The 23457-nt window shown below is 41.8% G+C and overlaps 1 protein-coding gene across 3 annotated transcripts in view; it reads right to left on the bottom strand.

Annotated features, from left to right (window-relative positions):
- The window catches only part of rnf123 (ring finger protein 123), a 187343-nt gene that overhangs the window by 97079 nt on the left and 66807 nt on the right, over positions 1-23457 (bottom strand). For all 3 annotated transcript variants that reach the window (XM_083771405.1, XM_083771407.1, XM_083771406.1), the window contains exons 33-36: positions 19690-19746; positions 17176-17307; positions 11877-11952; positions 7993-8077 (exon numbers count right to left, since the gene is read on the bottom strand). In XM_083771405.1, the coding sequence (XP_083627531.1) occupies positions 7993-8077; positions 11877-11952; positions 17176-17307; positions 19690-19746 (350 nt within the window). The remainder of the gene's footprint in view (positions 1-7992; positions 8078-11876; positions 11953-17175; positions 17308-19689; positions 19747-23457) is intronic.

Raw genomic sequence — 23457 nt, 5'->3', positions numbered from 1 at the left:
CAGAGCCACCACTTCTCCCCTCCCTGGTAGAAATCAGCGGAAGGAAAGCGGAGGTCGTCCCTCTGCACTGTAGTTCACTCACACTTCTCTTCTCCTAGACCAGGAAATGTAACTCCCCAGGCTTTCATTTGTTGAGCCTGGGTACCGAGGCTAGTGTGTACCCTATAGTGATGATTTGATTGGCTGAGCACGGAATGTGATGCCCCTCACTAAACACAAGTCAAGTGTGATTTTTATCATTTTATCAGGCGCTTTCAATAACTAAAAGCCCCACCCTGACATTGTGGTGTCAGGATAACAGCCTCCGCATCAGCAGAGGAGATGATGGGAGGCTGCTGGGAGAAGCATGGTGGAAAGTAAGGATGCTCCGATCACGTTTTTGGGGGCCGATCCCGATCACCAATCTTTTTTTTTAAAGATCGGCCGATTCCGATTCCGATCCCGATCTTTTTAAATATTTGTATTAATCTTTTTATTATTGTCATTTTCCGCTAACCTGAGCGGGGCTCCCTAGCCTGCTGGAGGGGCTCCCATCATCCCATGCACCCTCGAGAGAAAAAAAGGGGAAAAAATGCAGCCTTGAGCCTACCAATGTAACGTTGTGGTCTTGTGGAGCTGCTTGATCACCACCTCCTCCTCCTCCTCCTTTCCTTAAATTGACAATACCAATAAATCCACACTAAAGTAGTGTGAATACTTCCACAGCCTAATTACTAAAGGATAAACTATCAGTCTTCTGTCAATCTTTGTCAACTCAGCATGTGTTGACAACGCATTGTATAGAAGCCGTGTGTGTCACCTAGGTGACCTATATAATCAGGTCACCACTTTTGGTGTAACACACACACAACATTAGACTCATCGCGCCTACACAGCTGTCATTAATTAATGGTCTTGATTGCCTTGCCAATGCGTTCAAGTTATACAGGGTGAAAACCGTGAAATGCACAGGCTCATCTTACTGGCTGGCTGCCTGCAACTGCAGGCAACCAGCACATTTCCAAGAAAGTTGTATCAGGGCACAAGGATTATAGTTTGTTCACTTTTCTGCTGGTCAATGAGAAAAAAGGTAATGACTGGACTGGAGCTTTCTCTCCGTCTCCCTCCCTCGCTGGGGTGAAGACGTGCGTGCCCTCTCTCGCTCTCTCTTTTCTCTCTCTCTCCCCCCTCCCTCGCTGTGGTGAAAACGTGCGTGCTCTCTCTCTCTCTCTCTTTTCTCTCTCTCTCCCCCCTCCCTCGCTGGGGTGAAGACGTGCGTGCTCTCTCGCTCTGTCTCTCTTTTCTCTCTCTCTCCCAGGGGTGTGTGGGGGGGAGATTTTAGTTGTGCTGCCTTCGACAGCGCTATATTTCTCCAGTAGCGGTGCCGAACCGAGAAAGTGACGCATTATTTTGGATGTAAAACTGCGCAGATTTTTGCTTTGTTGATCGGTTTCGCGGATCGGTGGATTTTGCACGGCCGATCCGATCCGATCGATCGGTGATCGGCCACGATCGATCGGCCACCGATTGATCGGAGCATCCCTAGTGGAAAGAGCTCCTCTCGCCCCACCTCCACATCCCCACGTGGGCTGAAGTGGAGACAGGTAGCAGAAGGCTCTCTCTCCTATACTCTTTGACCCACAAAAGGATGGAAAACCACTATGCGACTCGGGGCTAATCTGGCTGACGGTGGTGATTCTCTGGGCAGCCTGTCCAGTATTCTCTTGGAAGCTTGGCAAAAGCTTGCCAAGCTTCAACATTGACCAGGAAATGGTGGATAATTGCCTCTCCTCCATCCAGCACATCCAGCTCCCTCTCTGCACCCCAAAAGGAGAAAGTGATGTTTCTATACCTCCTATAGGTATAGAGGGAGACATACAGCAGTCAGAGTAAAAGGGATATTTCACTGGCATGTCATTTTGTGAGCATTTGTGAACAGTTTTTTTAAGTTGCTTGATTCAGTATTTACAGATGATTATTATTATTTTGATATTAATTAGAATTTGCCCCATTCCTATACAAACCAATTGTAACTTCAACTATTTTATTAACCATGTTAAATGCATCAAAAACACCCGTACTTAACTATCATATAATTGGCCTTCTAATGCGTGAGGGGTGTGCTTTTTCAATTACTTTTACTATTTTTGGGGGAAAACTGAAATACTATATCAAATAGATATTTGAAGATCAACAACTGTCTGGGATGCACGCAAAAGCCTGAGTAGACATTCAAATTACCCTTTTAAAAGCAGGTGAATTTGGTGGATCCCATGTACTAGTACGTGCAGTGCCTGGAGCAGATGACCATACATTATAAATAATTATTACATGGCTTGGTTGAACGCTTGATTCTGATTAGTCAATCGCATAATTCAGCTGTGTGTTATTTCTTGATAACAGACTGCTCCGCTCTATATATAACAGTAAACACACGCATCGTCATTTACAGCTAAACATTGCTCTCAAAAATGTTTTTAAAAACATTTGAGCGAGAAATAATGAAGCAGTACCCGAAAATGGATTATATTTGATCAACTCACTTCCTTGTACTCTGAAAGTGCTGCAGATGGGCACACGCGACACGAGGCTGCTTATACCTCATACTAAACATTTAAAGTATGAGGTATAAAGTACAGCAGCCTTGTGTTCATACAACAGAATGTTTGGGTATTGTTGGGTAAGACTGACGTTATGTATCTTTCAGGACCTTTCACTGCTTCGTCTCAACCATTACTCTATGGCTCTGGTCTCATTCACCGCGGTCTATTTTTTGACATTCCATTTCTCTCCAAAGTTGAATGTTGCCACTATTGTTGGAGCAGCCATAAACTACACAGGTTCATCCCGATGTTCTGGGCATCTTTGTAAAGTTAGTGTTAGTAAAGCAGGTAAAAGAGTAACGTTTGAGCAGACTGACATCAGTCACTTTACCATTCAATGTAGCAGAAGACCTGCGAGTTTACACCGCAGCTATGTCGTCTCCGCCTACAGGAAATACGTTTGCTGCGACCATGACACCCGTTTCTGTATTCGTCTATATGAAGGGGCAAGCAATTCCATAACGTAGGGGCAGCTGCCGCTGGGTTTTAGGGCACAACCAGAAGCAACTGATTAGCCAACCTCAAGGTTATTCTAGTTGGGGTGTGCCAGTGTAGAAGTTCAGAAATGTATGGAGGACCTAAATGGTAAATGGTGCATTTATATAGTGCCTTTATCCAAGGCGCTTTACATAGATTGTGCATTACATTCACCCATTCATACACGGATTGCGGCGGAAGCCATGCAAGGTACCAACCAGCACATCGGGAGCAATTTGGGGTTCAGTGTCTTGCCATGTCGAAGGACACTTCGACATGTAGAGAGGAGGAGCCAGGATTCGAACCACCGACCCATGGATCATTGGACGACCTGCTCTACCTCCTGCTCTACCTATTGAGCCACATTCGAGGACCTAGGCCGTTTAGGCCTTAAAAACAAACAATGAATGCTTAAAATGCATTCTAAAATGCATATGGAGCCAGTGGAGTGAGACCAAGACAGGGGTGATGTGACCACGTATTTTCTTGCCTGTGAGGAGGCGGGCAGCTGCACTTTGCACCAGCTGCAAGCGCCTGAGTGACAACTGGTCAATTCCTGCATAGATGGAATTACAGTAATCAAGGTTCAAAGCCATGAATGTGTGAATTACCCGTTCCAAGTCTTTTTAGGGAAGATCGGCCTTTATCTAGTGTGAGCTGGAAGATACAGTCCCCGTATTGCGGGGGTTATATCGTTGGCACATCTGCGTTAATGAGCATTTCCTGAGAATAAGTGGCCAACTCTTCTCGACTCAAATACAGCCAGACTCCACCAAATTAAACATCAAGGTCTCCTGTGGCCTGCTGTCTCATGTTTAAGGTAGCATGGCTGTGTATGGTAATCCAGCCTTATTATACTGCACATCCTCTGCCAAGCATGCCCGTCTTCTAGAAACTAATTTAACCCATTCTGACCGGGCACCCATTTTGGTGTTGGCATCATGTTATGTTTTAGCTATTGAAAAATAGCAGATCTACAAGCTCATATCACGCCACCGAGTGGCGCGATACGAGCTTGTAGGTCTGCTATTTTTGAAAAATCGAAGAGCGACTGACATTTTTAGAATCTGATCTCAGGTCAGAATGGGTTGATCAGACCAGTGTGTGTCCGGCGGAAACCTCGTATGAATCTGATCTCAGGTCAGAATGGGTTAACTCCAGCTATGTGCAGGAAATGAGTCCCAAACAAGCCTTGTGTTTTGGATTAAACATGATAAATTAATGAAATATTGTCAAAAATATGTTGAATATGTTACTTGTTGTTCCACCTAGCATATAAAGAGGGTACAGCTAATGAGAAAATGTGCATGTACATTTACGAACAGAACACAAGTACACAAACACGTGTACACGAATGCATGCACATGTACACGAGAGAGAGCGCGCGCGCACAGACACACACACACACACACACACACAATGTCAAGGTGACATCAGAAAATGTGCTCATTAATTCATAAAATAATATGCAAACTAACAGGATTTATTGGAGTTTCTTCTCATTCTGCCTATATATAAAATTGGCCTAATCAGGATTTATTCGTTTCTTCCCATTCTGCCTATATATAATTGGCCTAATTATAACATCAAACAATGGTGCTCTGCAAACAGCTCAGCTTAAAATAAACACTAACATCAAAGTGTGCCATCACTTTCCCACTCAGTCAGCTGGTGAACTTTGTCTTTCCCTTGTTCTTGTGATCTCTGATGCTACAGACAAGGTAAGTAACATAAGGACTGTAGGACATTATGACCAGGGATAGGAACAGGGATAGTGTTGATGTTTCTCCGTTGTTCCTGATCTGTTATTAAAGTTTTGCTTTTGTTGCAGTTTTTTTCCATCTATCGTTTTAGAACCCATTTATGTGGTAAAGTATTGTTTAGCTAAAGCTAAATAGAATGAAGCTGTGTGCTTGTGCGTTGTACTGTAGTCAATGTCTATGTCAAATACAAAGAATAAACAAAAAATATAGTGAAACCGAATCATCAAGGACATAAAAATAAATCACACTTGTGTGAAGTGAGTGGTGCAACTCCATGTGGGGGTCCCATGGGGGGTACCGGAAGTTCCAGACCGACAGGAACGCGTCCAGGGTGCCGGCCCGGTTCCGGCGAGCCGCACGGCGTCCGAAAAAGTCCAGAAATGACAGAGTCACTGTGTGGGGGTCCCTCTACTGTACTGTACTGTCACACCCAAAATGTGGATAATGTAGCCTCACACAGTTACTGCTGTTTCTGCCTCGTTCAGCATTTTAGTTGATGCTGGTACAAACATTTTTTTTTATCTGATGTACTTCCACTTTGGTTCTTTGTATCTTCTCCCAGATGGCAGAAGTACAAACTCGCCATTTAAAACATGGGTAACATCACTGACAAGTTTTTGAGCCTGTTTTAATGTACCCTGCTCATAAATAGACTGCAGAGAGGGGAGTTGTCTTACCCCTATGTTCTTCTCTGCAGTCTGCACCAATCTGAACAATTTGGATCTCAGTTGCACTGAGAGATTACCGAACCAAACTGATGCCAAACCTGACCAGGCTTTCCAAGACTGCTCGATAGAACATACATTTTTGGTCAACACCATGAACCCTGAGACGTCGAAGGAAGTGTCTTTTCTGTAGTTTACTACAGAGACTGTCAAATGTGTATTCCAAGTTAGTGAGTTGTCAATACAGATCCCCAAGTATTTATATGAGGTGACCTCTGAGATGGTCGAGTCATGGATGACCACAGGCCTGTGATCACCAATACTCTTGGGGTTAAACACCATCTCCTGTGTCTTCTTAACGTTAAGAATAAGGTGGTTGTCATCACACCACTTTTCAAAGTTCTGTACCTCTAAAAAGTAGTCAGCTAAATCCCTATCCTTATCCAGAAAGGGTTAAGATGACAGTATCATCCGAGAATTTAATTATGTAATTGTTCGGGTTGCTACAATTACATCATAAAATTCTCGGATGATACTGCCATCTTAGCCCTTCTGTGTGTGTGTGCGTTAGGCTGCACAACAGTGACACTTGGTGGTGAAAACCAACCAAACGTTATGTTCATGCTCAGACACAGCCAGCCAGCCAGGGACGAACCCAGGGACGGACCCAGGGACACGCATAGCTGTCTATAGGAGTGGTTGCACCACTCAAAAATAGGCCAAACAATAAAGGGTCACTCAGTGGAGCTCAACTCTGGAGGCACAGCCCCAATACCTGATAAAAGTGAGTCTTTTTTGCAGAGCCTGGGTGTCGATGGTCGCTTAGGGGGAGCTTGTTTTACAGGTTAGGATTAGGTTTCTGGTTGAAGGACTTCAGTGTTTTGTGAGGTTAGAGTTAGGTTTAGGCATATTTTTTGTGAGGTTATATAACCCCGCCCTACTTGTAGTAGCCGGCGCTGTAAAACAAACGTCCCATCATCACCCATCGAAATGCAGGCTCTGATAAAGTAGTGTTAAACTTTGTCTATCCTCTATCTGCATGTGCGGTGCACGTGATCGAATGCACGTACGCGTATGGTGTCTCTCTGATGTGCAGCAAGCATATGTTGACATGTGTAATTTGTTGGTGTCACTGTTAAATCAGATGGACTTTTCAAGTTGCGGTTGCAGTTGGAGAGAGAGGGCGAGAGAAAGAGGGAGAGTGAGAGGAGGGAATGGAAGAGGAGATAAAGCCAGTTGCCTGAAGCAACACCATGACAACAGAGTGTAATGTCACCAAACATTAGATTAATGTTGACACTGAATGCTGCAAGTGACAGAGAGAGGCTACACCGGAGGTGTCAGTGTTCATTTCATGAGTCAATTTGTTTACATGTACTGTATACACTCTCCAGGTTACAGATGGATAAATTATCAAAATTATCAATGGTTTTACTGTGTACGAAAAGTACACAGTCGAGAGAGAGATATGAGTGAGAGACTGACAAAGAGGGGAGGAAAGATGAGGATAAGAGAGCAAGACAGATTGAGAAAGACATCGAGAGTTCGAGACAATGAAACTTGTCTTCTGAAACTTCACACAAACCCTATAAATGTCCCCTCGCCCTGCCCCAACCTCTCCAAATGTCTGAAATAACACTGCATTATAGTTTCACTGGCATACAATAGATTCCATTATGGTTATCATGGCACACAAAACAGATTCAGACAGCAACACACACGCACACATAGACACCACTTCTCACTGCCATGTGCACGTCACGTGCATAAATGACACACGCAAACGCTCTCCTTCCGTATTTCTCTTTGTCATGCACAGTATCAAGTCCAAGTCTTACGTGTCTGCCCGTGGACTTCATTGGCACCAGCCACAGCCTTTATGGGTCACTATTGAATTTCTTGGACACTGGAGTGCATAAACACTTGATTATGCTTCCATTCACCATTGTGGGTCTGATTGCAATGCAGCACCATGGTAGCTGTGTGTGTGTGTGTGTGTGTGTGTGTGTGTGTGTGTGTGTGTGTGTGTGTGTGTGTGTGTGTGTGCGCGTGTGCATGCGCGCGAGAGAGATTACATAGACAAAGAAGAATTATCCCTTTCTCTAAACAAACTGCTACCAACAACATTAGTGTATCTCAGTAGGTGTAAGAACTTCTCTCATCTGCATTGTCAAAGCGTATTCATCCATTGAAACACAAAAGGGCAACAGAGTCAGAACACTGCACGGATTAAAAGGAGGACAAATTCAGAACGGCCAAACTCACCAACCAACCCCTCAAAACGTTCAACTTGTTTCTCTTAATTTAATTTGGGTTTGAGTCGTGAGTCGAGAGCCATCTAGAAGTGATGACAGCAGTAACAGTAACACAGCAGTTAGTCTGGAAGCCTCACTGTGTTGAAACACCATGAAATGAAATGGACAAAGAGCTAACAAAGCGGTCCAAAGGCTCCATTTTAAGGGGACCCTTTAGATGGACACAAACATTCACAGCAGAAACACTCACCCCTGTCTCTCTCCGTCCACAAGGATTCGAACCAGGATACCAGTGACAGCGACTAGAATGGGGTAGTGGTCGACGCTTTCCAGTCCTGCAACAAACGCACATATACAGTCTTATTAACTGGTGTCCGGATATAATTACCCAAAAAAAATGACAATAGTGCAATCGTACGACAACAGTTTCCAGCATTATTGTATCTCTTTTCATGGGGGATATAATTTTAGCCTCACGAGAGCCCGGGGATTCCAAGATGCTCATTCGGTCAACCTCTTGGATCCCAAAAACTACTGGCTAAAATAGCCTATTGCTTTGATCCTTCATTCTCCCCAGGTGGGTGATGACTTATGTTGGTGACCCCCATGGCATTTCCTCTAATGATATATTTAGGCCAAACATTCTATTTTAAGCGTTCAAGGGTTCACTATCTGAGCGTGGTCAAACGAGTACAGCTCCGCCCAGATGCGTTGACCCAGGTGTACGTGACCTTTATCAGACCAGTGCTGGAATATGCTTCACCTGTCCTCCCAAAACACTTTACCAGTATAAATAGAAACAATTTTTATGTTTTAATGTTTGATGATTATTATGTTTTTGTTTGTTTTTTGTTTTATATATTAAAGAAAAAATAAATTAACAATTCATACCGATATGTAATGATGTTTTCTAATAAAAAATATATCATTTTTAAACTCTCTGAATATCCTCTGGCCCAAAGTTTTTACAATTTGTTTGTGATCCCATGGTTTGGGTGTTTGTGATCCCATGGTTTGGGTGTAAGGACAAGCATATCCTCAGGAATGGCGACGAAGGGATCACTGTTGCAACGGACACAAAATGTGTAAACAAATGAAATGTGGTCACCTCACCACCGAAAATCCAGACTATGAATAGGCCTTAACTCTCTTCCTGATATTGTTACACTTTTGCCACACTAACCATTACATTTTCAATGGGTTTTATAACTATGGAACAAAATAGTGTGTCCCTTTCAAAATATGCTTTTTGTGTAGCCTCACCTGCTCCGTGCTCAGATTTGCAATGGTTTATTATAATTACATATCAAACTTTCTCTCTTGCGCGCCCACACACACACACTATCTAATCTATTTAAGCCTAATGACAGTCGTCAGTCGCCACTGTCCAATGTCAGATAAGCAAATCTATTTAGTATTTATCAGGCGAGACTACCATCATCGGTGGAGTGTAACATATGAAATACTTCACCCCATTTCCTTTTCCCATCCCTTTTCATCAGTATGGCCACCCTGAGCTGAAAGCTAGCGCAACTGTACAGCAGTGGAATGCTCCACGATTTATATCTGATAGACCACTCTTCTCGGATAGAGCCTAACTCAATTTCCTGCTGTGAAATTTGCTTTATCAGCTCGGAGGTTAGAGAATATAGGGCTAGCTTGGATGTCTTCTGACGTTTTTATTTTTTTCTTAAGGACACCACAAGCATTGGCTTCCCTTGGCCTTTGTTTCTCCGACCATATGTGACTGAATAGGAAATTAATCTCCCCACAAGTGCCATGAAATGCCTGACTCAAATGAACAAAGAGAGAGAGGAAGATATATTTTGGCGAGGACCCTGCACAATCTGTTGTGTATTAGCGTGATGTCCCCTCATTTATTAACCCATTTAGGCCTGACGTCGATTGTTTTTTAAGTATTCTGAAAGAATATATATTCAAAGATGTGTTCCGCATTTTCACGATAAAAAAAATAAATAGCAGACCTACAAGCTTGTAGTGCGCCACTCGGTGGCACGCTATGAGCTTGTAGATCTGCTATTTTTCAATAGCTAAAGTATAACATAATGCTTAGTTAAAACAACAAAAGGGGTTCCTGTACAGAATTGGTTAAAGCCTGAGCACCCACCAATGTGAGACCAAATTGTTATGCAATTATTTTTTATTCTCGTGCTAAATTAATCACATTTTGTTAGGGCAAAAGGTGCTCAGAATACAAAACAATACTACAAAACTTTCCACACGAAAAGTGGTGACACATTACATATTTCATAGGTCTTGAACATGGGTGTGGCAAAATGGCCTGATAGCACCCCTTACAAAATGTCAAATTAAAGGCCCACATAATAAGGGTTACACCTCCATGTACTAGATTCAGTAGAAAGCACCATGGGAACCATGACCTGAACCCAACAGCAATTCGGTGATTTTGAATGTATTGTGACATTATGTTTTTCTTTTGCCATTTACAGGGGTCGTACTTAAAAAAAAAACTCCTCAGAGGACCAAGGAGGTTAGTAAAGTGCACCTAAGCTCACCACGCATATATATGTGACCATATTTGACTGAGAGACTGCCATCGCGCAAATTCCAGCTTTTCACCAGAGGAGAAAAACGTTCATTTGTTTTCCCCCCAAAATGAGTTAATAGCACAGGCAGACTCTTAACATACTAGAGCATGTCTGAAATAAGTGCCCAAACATGTAGCTAGGTGTAATGTTAGAGACCACAGAAGGGAACCTTTCAAGCCTGTTTTCTCAACTCACTGTTTTCTCCAAAACTGGTGGGTCAAACTGAACAACCAATGTCAATTTGAAGCTATGATTCTGAACTGCACCCACGTATACAAGACATTAACCCCTTGCTTAACCCCAGCATCCATATTCTGGTCAAAAACATTAGACAGAAATAGCGGATCTAAAAGATGAGTGTTAAAGTTGTTAAGGATGAAACGTTGACAAACTCCATCCTTTTCCACAAAACAAGAAGTTGTTTGGGGCAAAGATCATCATCCACGGATTGACCCCAGACTGTCTACAGGACAAGAATGAATATTCAGTGTGCTGTTCTAGGTCCAATTTTAGATCATTAAAAAAACATTACACACATTGAACACACATTGAACACACAATCACAGGTGGCATGCACACAGCACACCACCAAATTGACAATGAACAGCAATAATGTTGACCAATCACATACTGTACAAAAGCAGACGGGTACTAATGGCAAATTAAATAAAGGTGACATTTCTCTTGAAGGTCAGCTGCAGTAACCGAGTTTTTGTCGTCCTCTGTAATAAACATCAACACATTACAGTAGGTTTCCTGGCACTGTGGATGAACCGGCCAACATACATTAGAAATGCAATTTTCAGCAATGCCTGGGTTCCCAAATTCAATCAGCACAATGTCTACACTGATATATCACACCCACCAGCGCATATGGCTGTCAAATAACGTAAATAATCAAGCCTTGAATAACCAACAATGTTTGGGGGAAAATGCTGAATTAATAAATAAAAAAAGATGTACTCAAGTCTCAATTATATTCAATTAGTAGCCGTAGTTAGTGCATGTCAATTCAACTAAAGTAGTACATGCTGAAGGTCTTTGATATACCGCTGCAAAGCGAACATTGAAACTGAAAAACACATGACAGTGACATCACAGACAAATTAGTTTCTATGCAAAATATATTAATAATACTAATACTAATAATAAAAGAATAAGAAATCTAAGAGTGAAATTTGATTATAATTTCCACACACAAATTAAAATTAATTAGTCTACTTGTATTCATGTGTATATGATTTTGACAAACTCAATGGCCTGGCTCGACCCATGATTAATTTATTCAGAGACATACCGTAGCAGCAATCGGGAACAGACTGTGTTGGATGGCTGGCTTCTGGGTAACGTACTCTTAATTAAAGAAATGGCACTTCAATCGTGCTGTGTCACAATTGTCCATGATTAGCATGGGGGGCATGTACTGTATCACACAATGGAACTTTAATTGCCAGACTTAAAATCACGTGTGTGTATGTGTGTGTGTGTGTGTGTGTGTGTGTGTGTGTGTGTGTGTGTGTGCGTGCGTGTGCGTGCGTGCGTGCGCATGCATGTGTGTATATACCTGGGAGTCGCAGGTTGACAACTCGATCAAACAGGTTCCTCTCTGCAGTCACTCTGTTTAACACCTGGTTCAACAGCTGTATAGAAAGACACGGACAGACATAAGGAAAGAAATTAATTAGTCAGTTACACCAATCTTTACAATGAAGAACAAAAACTATTGTACGCCTTTATATGACAAAGATTTAGATTGACATTCTGTAACATGAGTGAGAGGTAGAGTTGTGTAGTGTCTTGCTCAAGGACACATACACATCCCTTCGTGGCAGAGAGCTACAGAGGGTAGTGCAGACGGCCCAGCACATCACACAGGAGGTGAGATACCCTCCCTCCCCCCACGACATTATATGACAGGCAGTACATAGCCATGGCTAAACGGATCATCCCTAGCCACAATCTGGTCATGCTGCAAAAATTAATGGTCCATAGACTTGGCTGGCACATTACGATTGGTCAAAATATCATTTTATTCAATATAAAGTTATGGATTTCAGCTTTAATAAAACGGTAAAAAGTGAAGTGAGATATGCAGTGATTGATGTTTTTAATTAAATGTATTGCCAAGTGTGTGTGTGTGTGTGTGTGTGTGTGTGTGTGCCATGCAGACTTCAAGGACAGCCAGTATAACTCTGAGAAACAGCAGAGGTTAACAAGCATTCACAGAGCATTAGCAAAAGTACGTTGGGAATATTGATAACAGTGGCTAGAACTGACACACACACACACACACACACACACACACACACACACACACACACACACTCTTAACGAACTTAAAGATTAACGAATAATTTCATGGAGCGTGAAAACTACCAATGTCCACAAGGGCGAATGAAATGAGATTCTGAACAATGGAGCATTGTCTTTCTCCAAGTTTCCCTGGCGGATTTTACAGCATCTCACCTAGATCCTAGAACGTTAACTACAATGCATTTTCCGTGTGTGTGTGTGTGTGTGTGTGTGTGTGTGTGTGTGTGTGTGTGTGTGTGTGTGCGTGCGTGCGTGCGTGCGTGCGTGCGTGCGTGCGTGCGTGCGTGCGCATGCGTGAGTGAAAGAGAGAGATCAACCTTTGCCCATCAACCTTTCCCTACCTACAGTACTTTATTTGACTTTACTTAACAATGAGCCCTTCTAATAAGCATCACCTAATTAAGCACCCAAAAACCAAATGGAGCCAAATAATAATTGCCCTAATAGCATTAGCTGTCTCATGGTCTGGCAAGACAGTAACCCACTAATCACCCAATTGTGTTTTCCGTTGACTTTTCCTCAAAATGACCATAATCGCTTTGAGCTTAATAGCACGAGCAATGAAAGGAGAGACGCTGATCCCCAAAAAACGGAAAGGACTCAGCACTGGTAATTGGGAGGAATGAGGAGATCATATTAGATGTTGTGAAATTGAGAGACAGGCAGACCCAGAGGGTATAACAACCTGCCTTTGTGTGACTGAAAGAGCCATGATCTCTTCAAGCTCAGTTCTCTATCCTGCCGGGGCACTGTGTCTTTTGTGCACTCTACCAATAATACGGTTTTTGAGACCTGTGAACCACTATAAAGCAGTATGACGATGCTTCTGATGACAATGTACCTTTACTATATTTCTATGAATCATTTACAGTTTACACTCTTATTGGCTGCGGCAGAAAACATCTCAATTAACTCCTTCTCTGCTAAGGATGACCGACATTGGACGAGTTTTATTAAGTCACAGATCACATAGAAGGACATTGGACGATTTATCAGGTTATAATGCATCCAGAACCGCCAGTCTTTTATTTACCGGTTCTTGGCGTCTCCGTTGCCTGGCAACGCTTTTGCTTCCGTATTGTGACGTCATTGAATAGTTTCCCTCCATCCACTGTATCTTTAGCGACGATCTTTAGCTGGGTTTTTCTCAGAACTGAAGCTCAGATTGAGGTGACAATACAGAACATCAATGCTTTAGGAGCTCAATGAAAAAGCTCTGCGACCTTGCGGTACTATATTAGTGCTTCTGACGAAAGCGAAAGTAGCTAGCAGCTGTCCCAGAAATGAAAGATTATTACTTCTGGTTCGCCAAATCAGCTTTTGGGCTCTTCAAAATAAGACCTTGGGGCTATTACCGTAATTTCCGGACTATAAAGCGCACATGAATATAAGCCGCACCAGCTAAATTAATCTGGAACCTTCCATCAGTCCATGGCATGCTGACTGTTTAAGAGCTCTCCAGTTTAGGGGTGATCATATCCAGAGCCCAAGCAGAGGCCTTTTGCGACGGTTCAACCAACTTCGACACCGGGCACAGCACTCCCTGTGGGGGTGTGGAACGCGTGTGTCGAATTTGAAGTCGGTGGGGCGAACAGCTCTCGAGTTACGTGCATTACAGATGTACGTACACACACAGAGCCTTGGTGCATTTATAGATACATTAAAACGTGGCTGACACTGTCAGATAGACAATAGACATAATAGTCCAAACAAGTATTAGGAGAGGTGAGAAGGGATACTGACTTGACTCCTAGCTGTGACTGGAGTCAAACTGGAGTGATTAGAAACACAGGTGAGTAAAGAATCCATATCTCTAACATATCTCTTTACGAAGAGGGACATCCAAGACAGCTGCAGGCCTTCCCACAAAATGTGTTAGAAGTTGGCACACAATATCCATGACCTTGTGCTGAATTACATAAAAGCGCAGTCCTATTAGCTACACTACATTCTCACCGACCACAAGATCTGGTGTGGTTTAAGGATGAAGGCTGCCGTTACTCTGCTGGTGGTGTGCCTGTCTAGGGCAGTGGCTCAGGGACAGGATGGAATGGTCACTCACAACCAATTCAGTGGAGAAACACGCTCCACCCCAGATATCTGGACAGAACTTATGTGGTTGAGAGATATGGTGGTGGAACAGAGGGTGGAGCTGAACTATGTGAGAGATGAGTTGAACAATACCAACAGCAGGATTATAACGCTGGAGACAGAGAATGCAGGTAACATTAACTTGGACCCATAAAGACCCGAGGAAGATTCTACAAATGTCTTCTAAATCCTAACTTTTTCTCTAACGTTTTCATGTCAAGGACCCCCAATTTGATATGTATTTGGCCACGGACCCCATCTCAAAATATGTTTTCCAGGGACCCCCGGAAGCAAAGATTTGAGTTCAAATGTTTGTGAAAATGAAAAAAATGAAATGAAAAAAAGAGTTTGTATATCTTCTACATTTCTATTTAGCAAAATAAATCTAAAATGACACTTGTAATGGGTTAATATATGTTTCTGCTGAGAATTTGCATCAGGGCGTTTTCATTTTTGATGTGTGGTCTTATTCTGTTTATTTATGGTTATTTAAATTATATAAAAGTGCCAATTCATGTGTGTTTACAGCATTACAGAACGATGTATCAGCCCTGAAGAGAGAGAACTCAGGTGAACTAATAATTTGTTCTTTAAAAAAAACCTGAATATTCTTTCTTCAAACATGGTGAATTAATTAACACTATACTGTAAGTAAAATTACTAAAATACTGTTCTCTTGTGTTCACAGAGAGAGCAAAGGTGGCTTTCTCTGCTGGACTGACAGACGGAGGAACAATGGTATTAGTAGGACCGTACAATACCGATATCACACTGGTTTTCAAAAACGTACTCGCCAACATTGGCCACGCCTACAACCCAGATACAGGTACTGATCTACAAACTGAATCAATGCAGAAGCCATGATGCAAGTTAATATTTGTATTTAAATCACGTTGAGGTGTTTATTACCATTATGTGTACCTTTATTTGAAATTATATAGTTTCATAATGTTTTGATCCGTTTCGGGTAACCTGTGGTACAGTACCATGCACTCAATAAACCTAATTTTCCATGTTATTATGAATGTTATTATCCAGTGAATCCAGCATCACTCATCTCTGCCTGTCCTCCTCTGGTGCAGGTCTGTTCACAGCTCCAATCCGAGGACTTTATTACTTCAGATTCACTGCTGCCGAAGGCCGCACTTCTCATCGGGTGGGTGTGAAACTGTACCATAACAGCAGGCTGGTTCTCTTCAATACCGACGGTGTATCCAGTGCATCATGGGGTTACGTTCACCTGTCTAATGCATTGACTATTGAGTTACAGGAAGGTGACGTGATCTACATGAAACTTGCTGCTAATTGTGGGCTCTATGATGACAACTTTTACCGCAACACATTCAGTGGTTTTCTGCTGTTTCCCATGTGAATAGAACACTGTAAAACACATGTATAACTGTATGGACAATGAATGGCCCTCCTCTCTCTCTTTTTCTTACTGCTTGTTCTCGCTCATTACTTTGGTCTCTTAAGGTGGTTGCACACTAGACGCGTTTTTCGGAAAACCGATGGAGAGACGCCACTAAAAATCAGAAAACTGCGCCCGGTGTGTGGGGACCTTTAACTTTTTTCCGGTTGTTCATGATGTTCCCCATTCGTTTCTCTGCTTTCTTTTTATTTTCTTTAAAAGCCTCCTGTATTGTAAATTAACATTTCACAACAAACATTCAATACAATGCATCTGGTGCTTGTGTGTTATTGTTCCAGTGTTATTCCAATGTCCATATCAAATAAAATAATCTACTGTATACAAGCCGCACTGGACTATAAGTGTTAAGTTTAATGGTCAAAATGTTGTTTATAATGTGTGTATAAATAAAATAAATCTAAAATCAAATTTGCTCCATATTTCCCAATGCTTTGTATCATGTAGTAAATATCACTGTTGACAGTGAACGTAGAATGCTCTGCAAAGTCTATGTTCACCACGCAACCAAACTGTCAAACTGTCAAACCAGTTTGGTTTGGTGTTACACTGACGAGAATAAGATTATGTTGAGTAATGATGCAACTACACAATAAGGCCCTTTCTCGGCCCCACCCTTCTCCCATCGTTTATATTGTGTTTAGGATCCAATATGGCCGCAGCCCCAGGAGGGGGTGGGGCGGAGGTGAGCAGGCAGGGTCGACATATGCCCTTGCTGGGCTGCATTCAAGACACTTGCCTTGTGTCTGAACACAGCTTTAATCGATGTGTTCTGCCTCCCCTCCGCCCATCAAACAAAATGTTTGGTCAAACCATATTATGGGCTTCCATTGGAAATGCATTGGAGCGGTCATTAAACACAGACAAACGCAAGACAGGTGTCTTGAATTTGTGAATGTGGGGTGGGGCAGAGAAAGGCCCTTATTGATGAGGAATGATGACCGTAATGTACTTCTCACAGAAACCCCATATTATGGATATGGCAATTACGGCATGTCACTTTGTTTTCTGCAACCTGGTGTGGACTAACCTGAGCCAATCGTCTGAGGAGCAGCTCAGCAGAGGGGCGGGACCAGTCCAGGAAGATCTCCGGTACCAGGGTGACGGTCATCTCCAAAACACGCAGCAAGCTTACTGACAGGTCAAAACACGTGGCACACACCTGAAGCAAGGAGGGAAATAATTAGCCTTTTTTACAGTACCTTTATGTCCACAGATTAAATTTAACAAGGCTACTTGGTGCTTGCACGTGATGTCAGATTATCTGAATTGGTTAATTAATCAAATAAATACCTACTCAATTTTCTTCTTTTACTCTTTTAGCTTACTCTGCATTTGTGTCATGCTTTGCTGTTCTGTGTGTTTACTGTTCTGTGAACAATTTTTGTGTTTATTGAATAGGGCATGCAAAACACAACCACCCTAAAGACTAATCATTGTGTATATACCTGCATCGAGTGACCTTGGTACATAGAATTTGATCTATTGAAGATTCTGACCTTCAAATGTACATCATTTTCGTTTTGATTGTATTGCTGTATTGTTGTATTGTTCTTTCTGCTTTGGCAATGTAAACGTATGTTTTCTCATGCCAATAAAGCCCTTTGAATTGAATTGAATTGAATGTGATAAGTCACTATACCTGGCAAACGGATAGGCATATATATAGCAGAACAACAGTGCATCAAAAGTATTAAGCCAAAAATGTTATGAGCAAGCTTCAAAAACATTTGTCTTTAAAACAAGGCACATTTACACTTAGTTACTGCATAAAAAAGGAACACACCCTAATATATATTATATAAAACTAGTCGCTACAGCGAGAGCATAACCTCAGTCTGTTATGTATGCAGAAGGGTAAAAAAGCAGCATAGCACATGGATTCTGAGATGTGCACACCATAGGCCAGTGGTTCCCAAACGTTTTCATGTCAAGGACCCCCAAATGACACTAATTAGCCCACGGACCCCAGTTTGAAAATATATGGCAGGTTATAACGTAAAAAGGTTTAAAAAAAAATCACTGTGATAGAAACTTTACATTTTTTTTAAAGTTTTTAAAAGTTTTGCTTATTCAATTACAAAGGGAAAGAAATTGCTGGCATTGCTATTATTACTACAATCAATGCACCTGACCCAAGCATACAATTAAGACAAGAACAGAAAGAGAGCATCAAGATTTAACTGGAGTAAACAACTCTGTACTCATTTGCTGTGGGTCTGGTGTGGTTTAATCTCAGAGGTACTGTGCTAGAGGTACTGTGTAAAATCAATACATGAAAAGCTATCACACTGTTCAAGGAGAATATATAGTTCTGTTGCAAGAATGGCGATATGGCTGTATGTTCCATCAAAAAACCCAATAATTTCCACTGGGACATACGCTCCCTCTCATCTAGACTGAGTGGCAAATCATTGAGCATTGGAAGCGCTCGATGGAAATCACTAATTGCACATAATGCAGGAGGCAGCAGGACGCTGAGTTATTGAAAACGACGAGCTCTTCCAAACAGACACAAATAATTACCTGCATGAAAATTATTGATAGAAAGTAGCTCATAACATGTCTATGGTGGATATTTATGAAACAAACACTTTGCAGATAGAAAGGATAATTCTAGCTTTCCGTATAGCTGCAATGTTGGTGAATTTAACGTTGTTTAGTACAATCAGATAGGACTTTTCTATTCTGGGCTGTCAAGGCCAGAAAGTAGTTTTTTGCCACTCAGTAGGCATTCCCGCATTACTCCCGGGTATGATGATGTCACGTGCATAGCCTCTATTGAGGCGTGCACATGTTAATGAGGTTAAACCAGTTTATGTTTAATATCAAATGCAATACATCAATACTCCTAAAATATACTATTGACAGCAGGATTCTACAACATTATGAAAAAAGTGTTTCCATCGCCTTCACCTTTCCATCAGCTTCCACAATTCCTTTATCGACGAATTACTTTGCTACTATTGACAAATCTTCCACTCTCTCTTACAAAATGTAAGTTAAACACTTTAAACCTATTTTTTATGTTTTTTTTAATTGCCTATCTACAAGCTCACAACACATTGCATCATGACGTGTTGAGAACTTGTAGAGATTGTAGATCTGCTATTCTTTGAAAATTATACTAAATTATACTAAGTTATTATTAAAAGAATCACACCCGTGTGAAGTGAGGGGCCCCAACAACTTTGAATTCGACACACACGTTCCACACCACCACAAGGGGTGCAGACTGCAGACTGCAGTGCCCGGTGAAAAACCTTTTCAGATGGGGGTCCGGGGCCAAGTACAAATTAAACACAATCCATGCCACCTGTTAAACAGAAAAGCTGGCCAGGTGCCAGAGATAAGGGACAAATGAAAGAATAAATAACCATGGGCGCATCCATGTGCACATCGCGTGCACGTCAGATTAAAAATTCAAATATATATATATACTTTTTTTTTTTTATAACATAAAATTACGACTTGGGCCTGGCACAGAGGGTTTCACTGCTTAAAACATAACCAAACGTTCCTGGCGCAGATTTAAGTACTCTACCTTGAGCTGGCGTGTGTCCACAAAGTTCCTCTCAGGACGCTCTGCAGCTTGCTGAATCTGTTGGCAAAGAGAGGAGAAGGAACCTTTCTTAAGCTTCGTTCACACCTACGTAGCTAGAAAAAAAAGCAAAGCTAAAATGATTTCGACGCAGCTTTTTTTTTTTTAAGTGGGCGTGTACAAGGTAGCTGTGAGTCAAGCGGCCTGGACTGGCTTTGAAACGAGAAAGAAAACAGGCAAAGCAAAGCTGTCCGAGCAGACACGCATTTTAAAGTCTAAAATGTAAAATAGCGACTGTAGAGGAGAAATAATTATATATTTAGTTACATCATAACCTATTTATGGATGAATAAATAATATAATCTTGGTAAACATGCTTGTAAATAACCGAACGAGACCACGGACCGGATCTCGATCCTCCCTCTTTTACAGCGGCTGGAAGTGCTCATCTTGGGGGGGGGGGGACTCTCCTCTCCCCCGGGCCACGAGCGAAACCCTCCGGGCATTTTTTTAAATAGCGGCTCTCTATGTAATGTTAATGTTGATTTAGCAAGAGCATACCGTATTTATGGAAAGAAATACAATTGTATATATCCAGCACATCGTAAAAGCAATTAAAACAGCTTGTGTTTACGTGTGGGTTCCGGACATTCAGTCCCAAGTCTCCCGGGGAAGGGAGACCCTCGGCTTCCCTGTGTCGTCGGCTCCTCCACGGTGCTCCACCACCCCTCCCTCCCCGTTTTAGCGCAAGTTTGCTTTTTATTTAGCAGATGATGTGAAACTTGGGCCACTATAGTAGCCTAGTAGGCATACTTTTATTACTTCATAAATAATCAATATCACACACACACACACACACACACAGGGATTGTGGTCTATCTATCTATAAATATAGGCTATCTACTGTCTTTCAACTTTTGCTATGAGGTTCATCGATAGGCCTACATGAACGCAATAAACCAATTGAAATGATTCCCTCAAAAACATCTTATCTATATGCGATTTGTTTCATCAATACATGAATGCGATAAACCAATACAAATTATTTCCTCAAAAAAATATTATCTATGCGATTGGTTTATCGATTCAGAACGCAGCAAAACAATCACAAAACACGGGCAACATATTGCATAAATAGATGGGGTACATACAACTGATATAAAGGCTATTCATTATTTTTTAAAGGTATGATTGACGGTGCCCAAGTTTCAACATACATGCAGCACTACCGACACACACACACACGATGGACGTGCACACACACGACCACAGAGCGCGCTGCTCCTTCCCTATTCCCGAGGAAAGTTTGGGGAAAAAGGCAACGGGTCCGACACGAAAAAACAACCGGTTTGAACTATATTGTTTAGTTGTTTGTCTATCTATCTATATCTGCTAATTTATCAACCGTGTGTGTGTGTTTAGTCCACAATCAGAGTCAGCGATGGATAGCGTTCTGGTCAGTCCATGCTTTAATAGCTTCGGCGGTGAGAACCGGGGGGGTGACTATACTGACTGCAGGCCAGGGGCACTTCTCCCCAGCCACCGTGCCAGTCCACTGGGAGAGAACTGGCTCCCAAGTGACTTGATAAAGTTCGGGGATAAAGACAGGGGGGTCCGTCCGACACGAAAACCGGTTTTAACTATATTGTTTAGTTCTTTGTCTATAGACTATATATATCTGCTAATTTATAAACCGTGTGTGTGTTTAGTCCACAGTCAGCGTCAGCTACGGGGTTCAGTTGTTCACCTCTCCGGTCGGTGGGAACCGGGAGGGGGTGACTGAAGGGGCACTTCTCCCCAGCCACCGTGCCAGTCCACTGGGAGAGAACTGGCTCGCAAGTGACAGAACACAACCTGTTTTTACCGCTTCGACACCTTGTTGCTCATGTAAACTCTGATTTCTTTCCATAAATATGCTATGGTCTTGCCAAATATTCATTCATATTACATATACAGCCCTTATTTAAAAAGTAAATATTTTAATTCGATCTCGGTGCGGTCAGCTTTCGCCAAGGGATTCTGCTCAAATGAGCTAAACTCCGCCTCCTCAAACCACTCTCTGTGCTCTGATTGGCTAGAAGCAGCTTCTAGAAGCTGAAGCCAGAATTCAGCTTTTAAAAGCTGCGTCAAAGTTACGTTTTGAGGAGAAAAAAAGCATGCAAAACAAAAAAAAGCTGTTCATTCCAAGCTTCAAAACGAAAAAGCTGGTCTGCATAGAGATAACATGGGACCACGAAGCTAGAAGCAGCAGCTTCCTTGGTCTGAACGAGGCATTAGAGCACTGTTTCTCAAACAGTGGTCCACGGACCACTAGAGAGTATGTGCACGCATAAAGTGAATGGGAAATCGAGTGGCAAATCGAGTGGCAAAGTGACTTGGCAAAGTGAGTTTAATGTCGTTTTACGTTGTTTAATACAATCAGATAGGACCTTTCGGATGTATGGGCTATCAAGGCCAGAAAAGTAGTTTTTTGCCACTCAGTAGGCGTTCCCGCATAACTTCCGGGTATGATGTCACGCGCATACCCTCCATTGGTCCACCAAGGCACAATTACAGGTGGTCCACGGCATACATGTTTTCGTATGTAATATTTCATACTGTAAGTGAAAAGGAAATCTTGTTTGTTTTGTAAACGCCATTGACGTTTACAAGGGAAAATGTACATAATGTTCCTCATTACGTCATGTTGTCTCTTTATTGTTAATGGCGTTTAATGTTTGTGTTGGCACTGTTTGTTTTACATCACCATTACATCACCAAATCAACGAGTTATATTGACTTTAATATATTAGCTACCCTCACTTCACACAGGTGTGATTTCCTTCATACGCATGTATATTTGTATGTCATTAAATGTTCTGATGAATTGAAAATGGAGGATCCTTATGTAAACAACAAAGTATTTGTACCTTCTCTGGTTCTATCCTCAAGTAGCAGTTTTTGTATCAATCAATCAATATTATTATTTTATTTTTCCATTCCCCGGCCCCTTAGGTTTCTGACAATGTGGACCCCTGAACAATTTATTTCAATAGCCCTGAAAAAGAATGAGCGAGCTGCTTCGGTGCTGAAGCAACCCACATCGAAGAACTCTGCCTTTCGAAACTAAGTTCAACTTTAAAGTCAGAACAGAAAGTATCTGTTCAATAGCTTCTTGTAAAAGCTTAATAACACACTACTGGAGTCACAAAATAAATTGGCTGTGATTGAAAAATAATAATTTTGACTCAAAATAATCAATATAGAATACTGTATTACCATTTCAATGAGACATTGATTGGATTTTTTGGTTATACTAGGTGCAAGCTCAGGAGACGAAACAATAGTACAATACCATACAAATATACAGTATATCTACCGCTATATTGTTTGCTGTTGAAATCTTGAAATTAGGTCTTTGTTTAAAAGGAAAGTCCAACTTAAGAGACTATCTCCTCTCCGTCAAAACCTCACACAAAACCCACCCCTTCAAGATAGATTAGGTCTGGTTAAATTGTCCCCCCCAACCCATGCTTAACATTAAAACAAATGTATCTAGTACTTAACCTTTAGTCGTTTTTGAGGGGCGCTAGCCCCTCCAATGTATGGCTTTAAAATAAAAATCATTTTTTTTAAATGTGAGTATGTCCCCATGTGCATGTATATTGTCTCCCAAATGGAGACAAATTGAGCAAATCTGCGTGGCCCACAGATCTGGTGTAGCCAGGAGAGTAATACAGTTGGTTCCCCCCTTTTCTTTATGTAAAGCGACTTTTGGGTACTTACGTAGAA

This window comes from Protomyctophum parallelum, assembly GCF_964188405.1.
Source record: "Protomyctophum parallelum genome assembly, chromosome: 8".
NCBI lineage: Eukaryota > Metazoa > Chordata > Actinopteri > Myctophiformes > Myctophidae > Protomyctophum > Protomyctophum parallelum.
The sequence above is the reverse complement of the archived record's forward strand: the minus strand, read 5'-3'. Positions and strand labels throughout refer to the sequence as shown.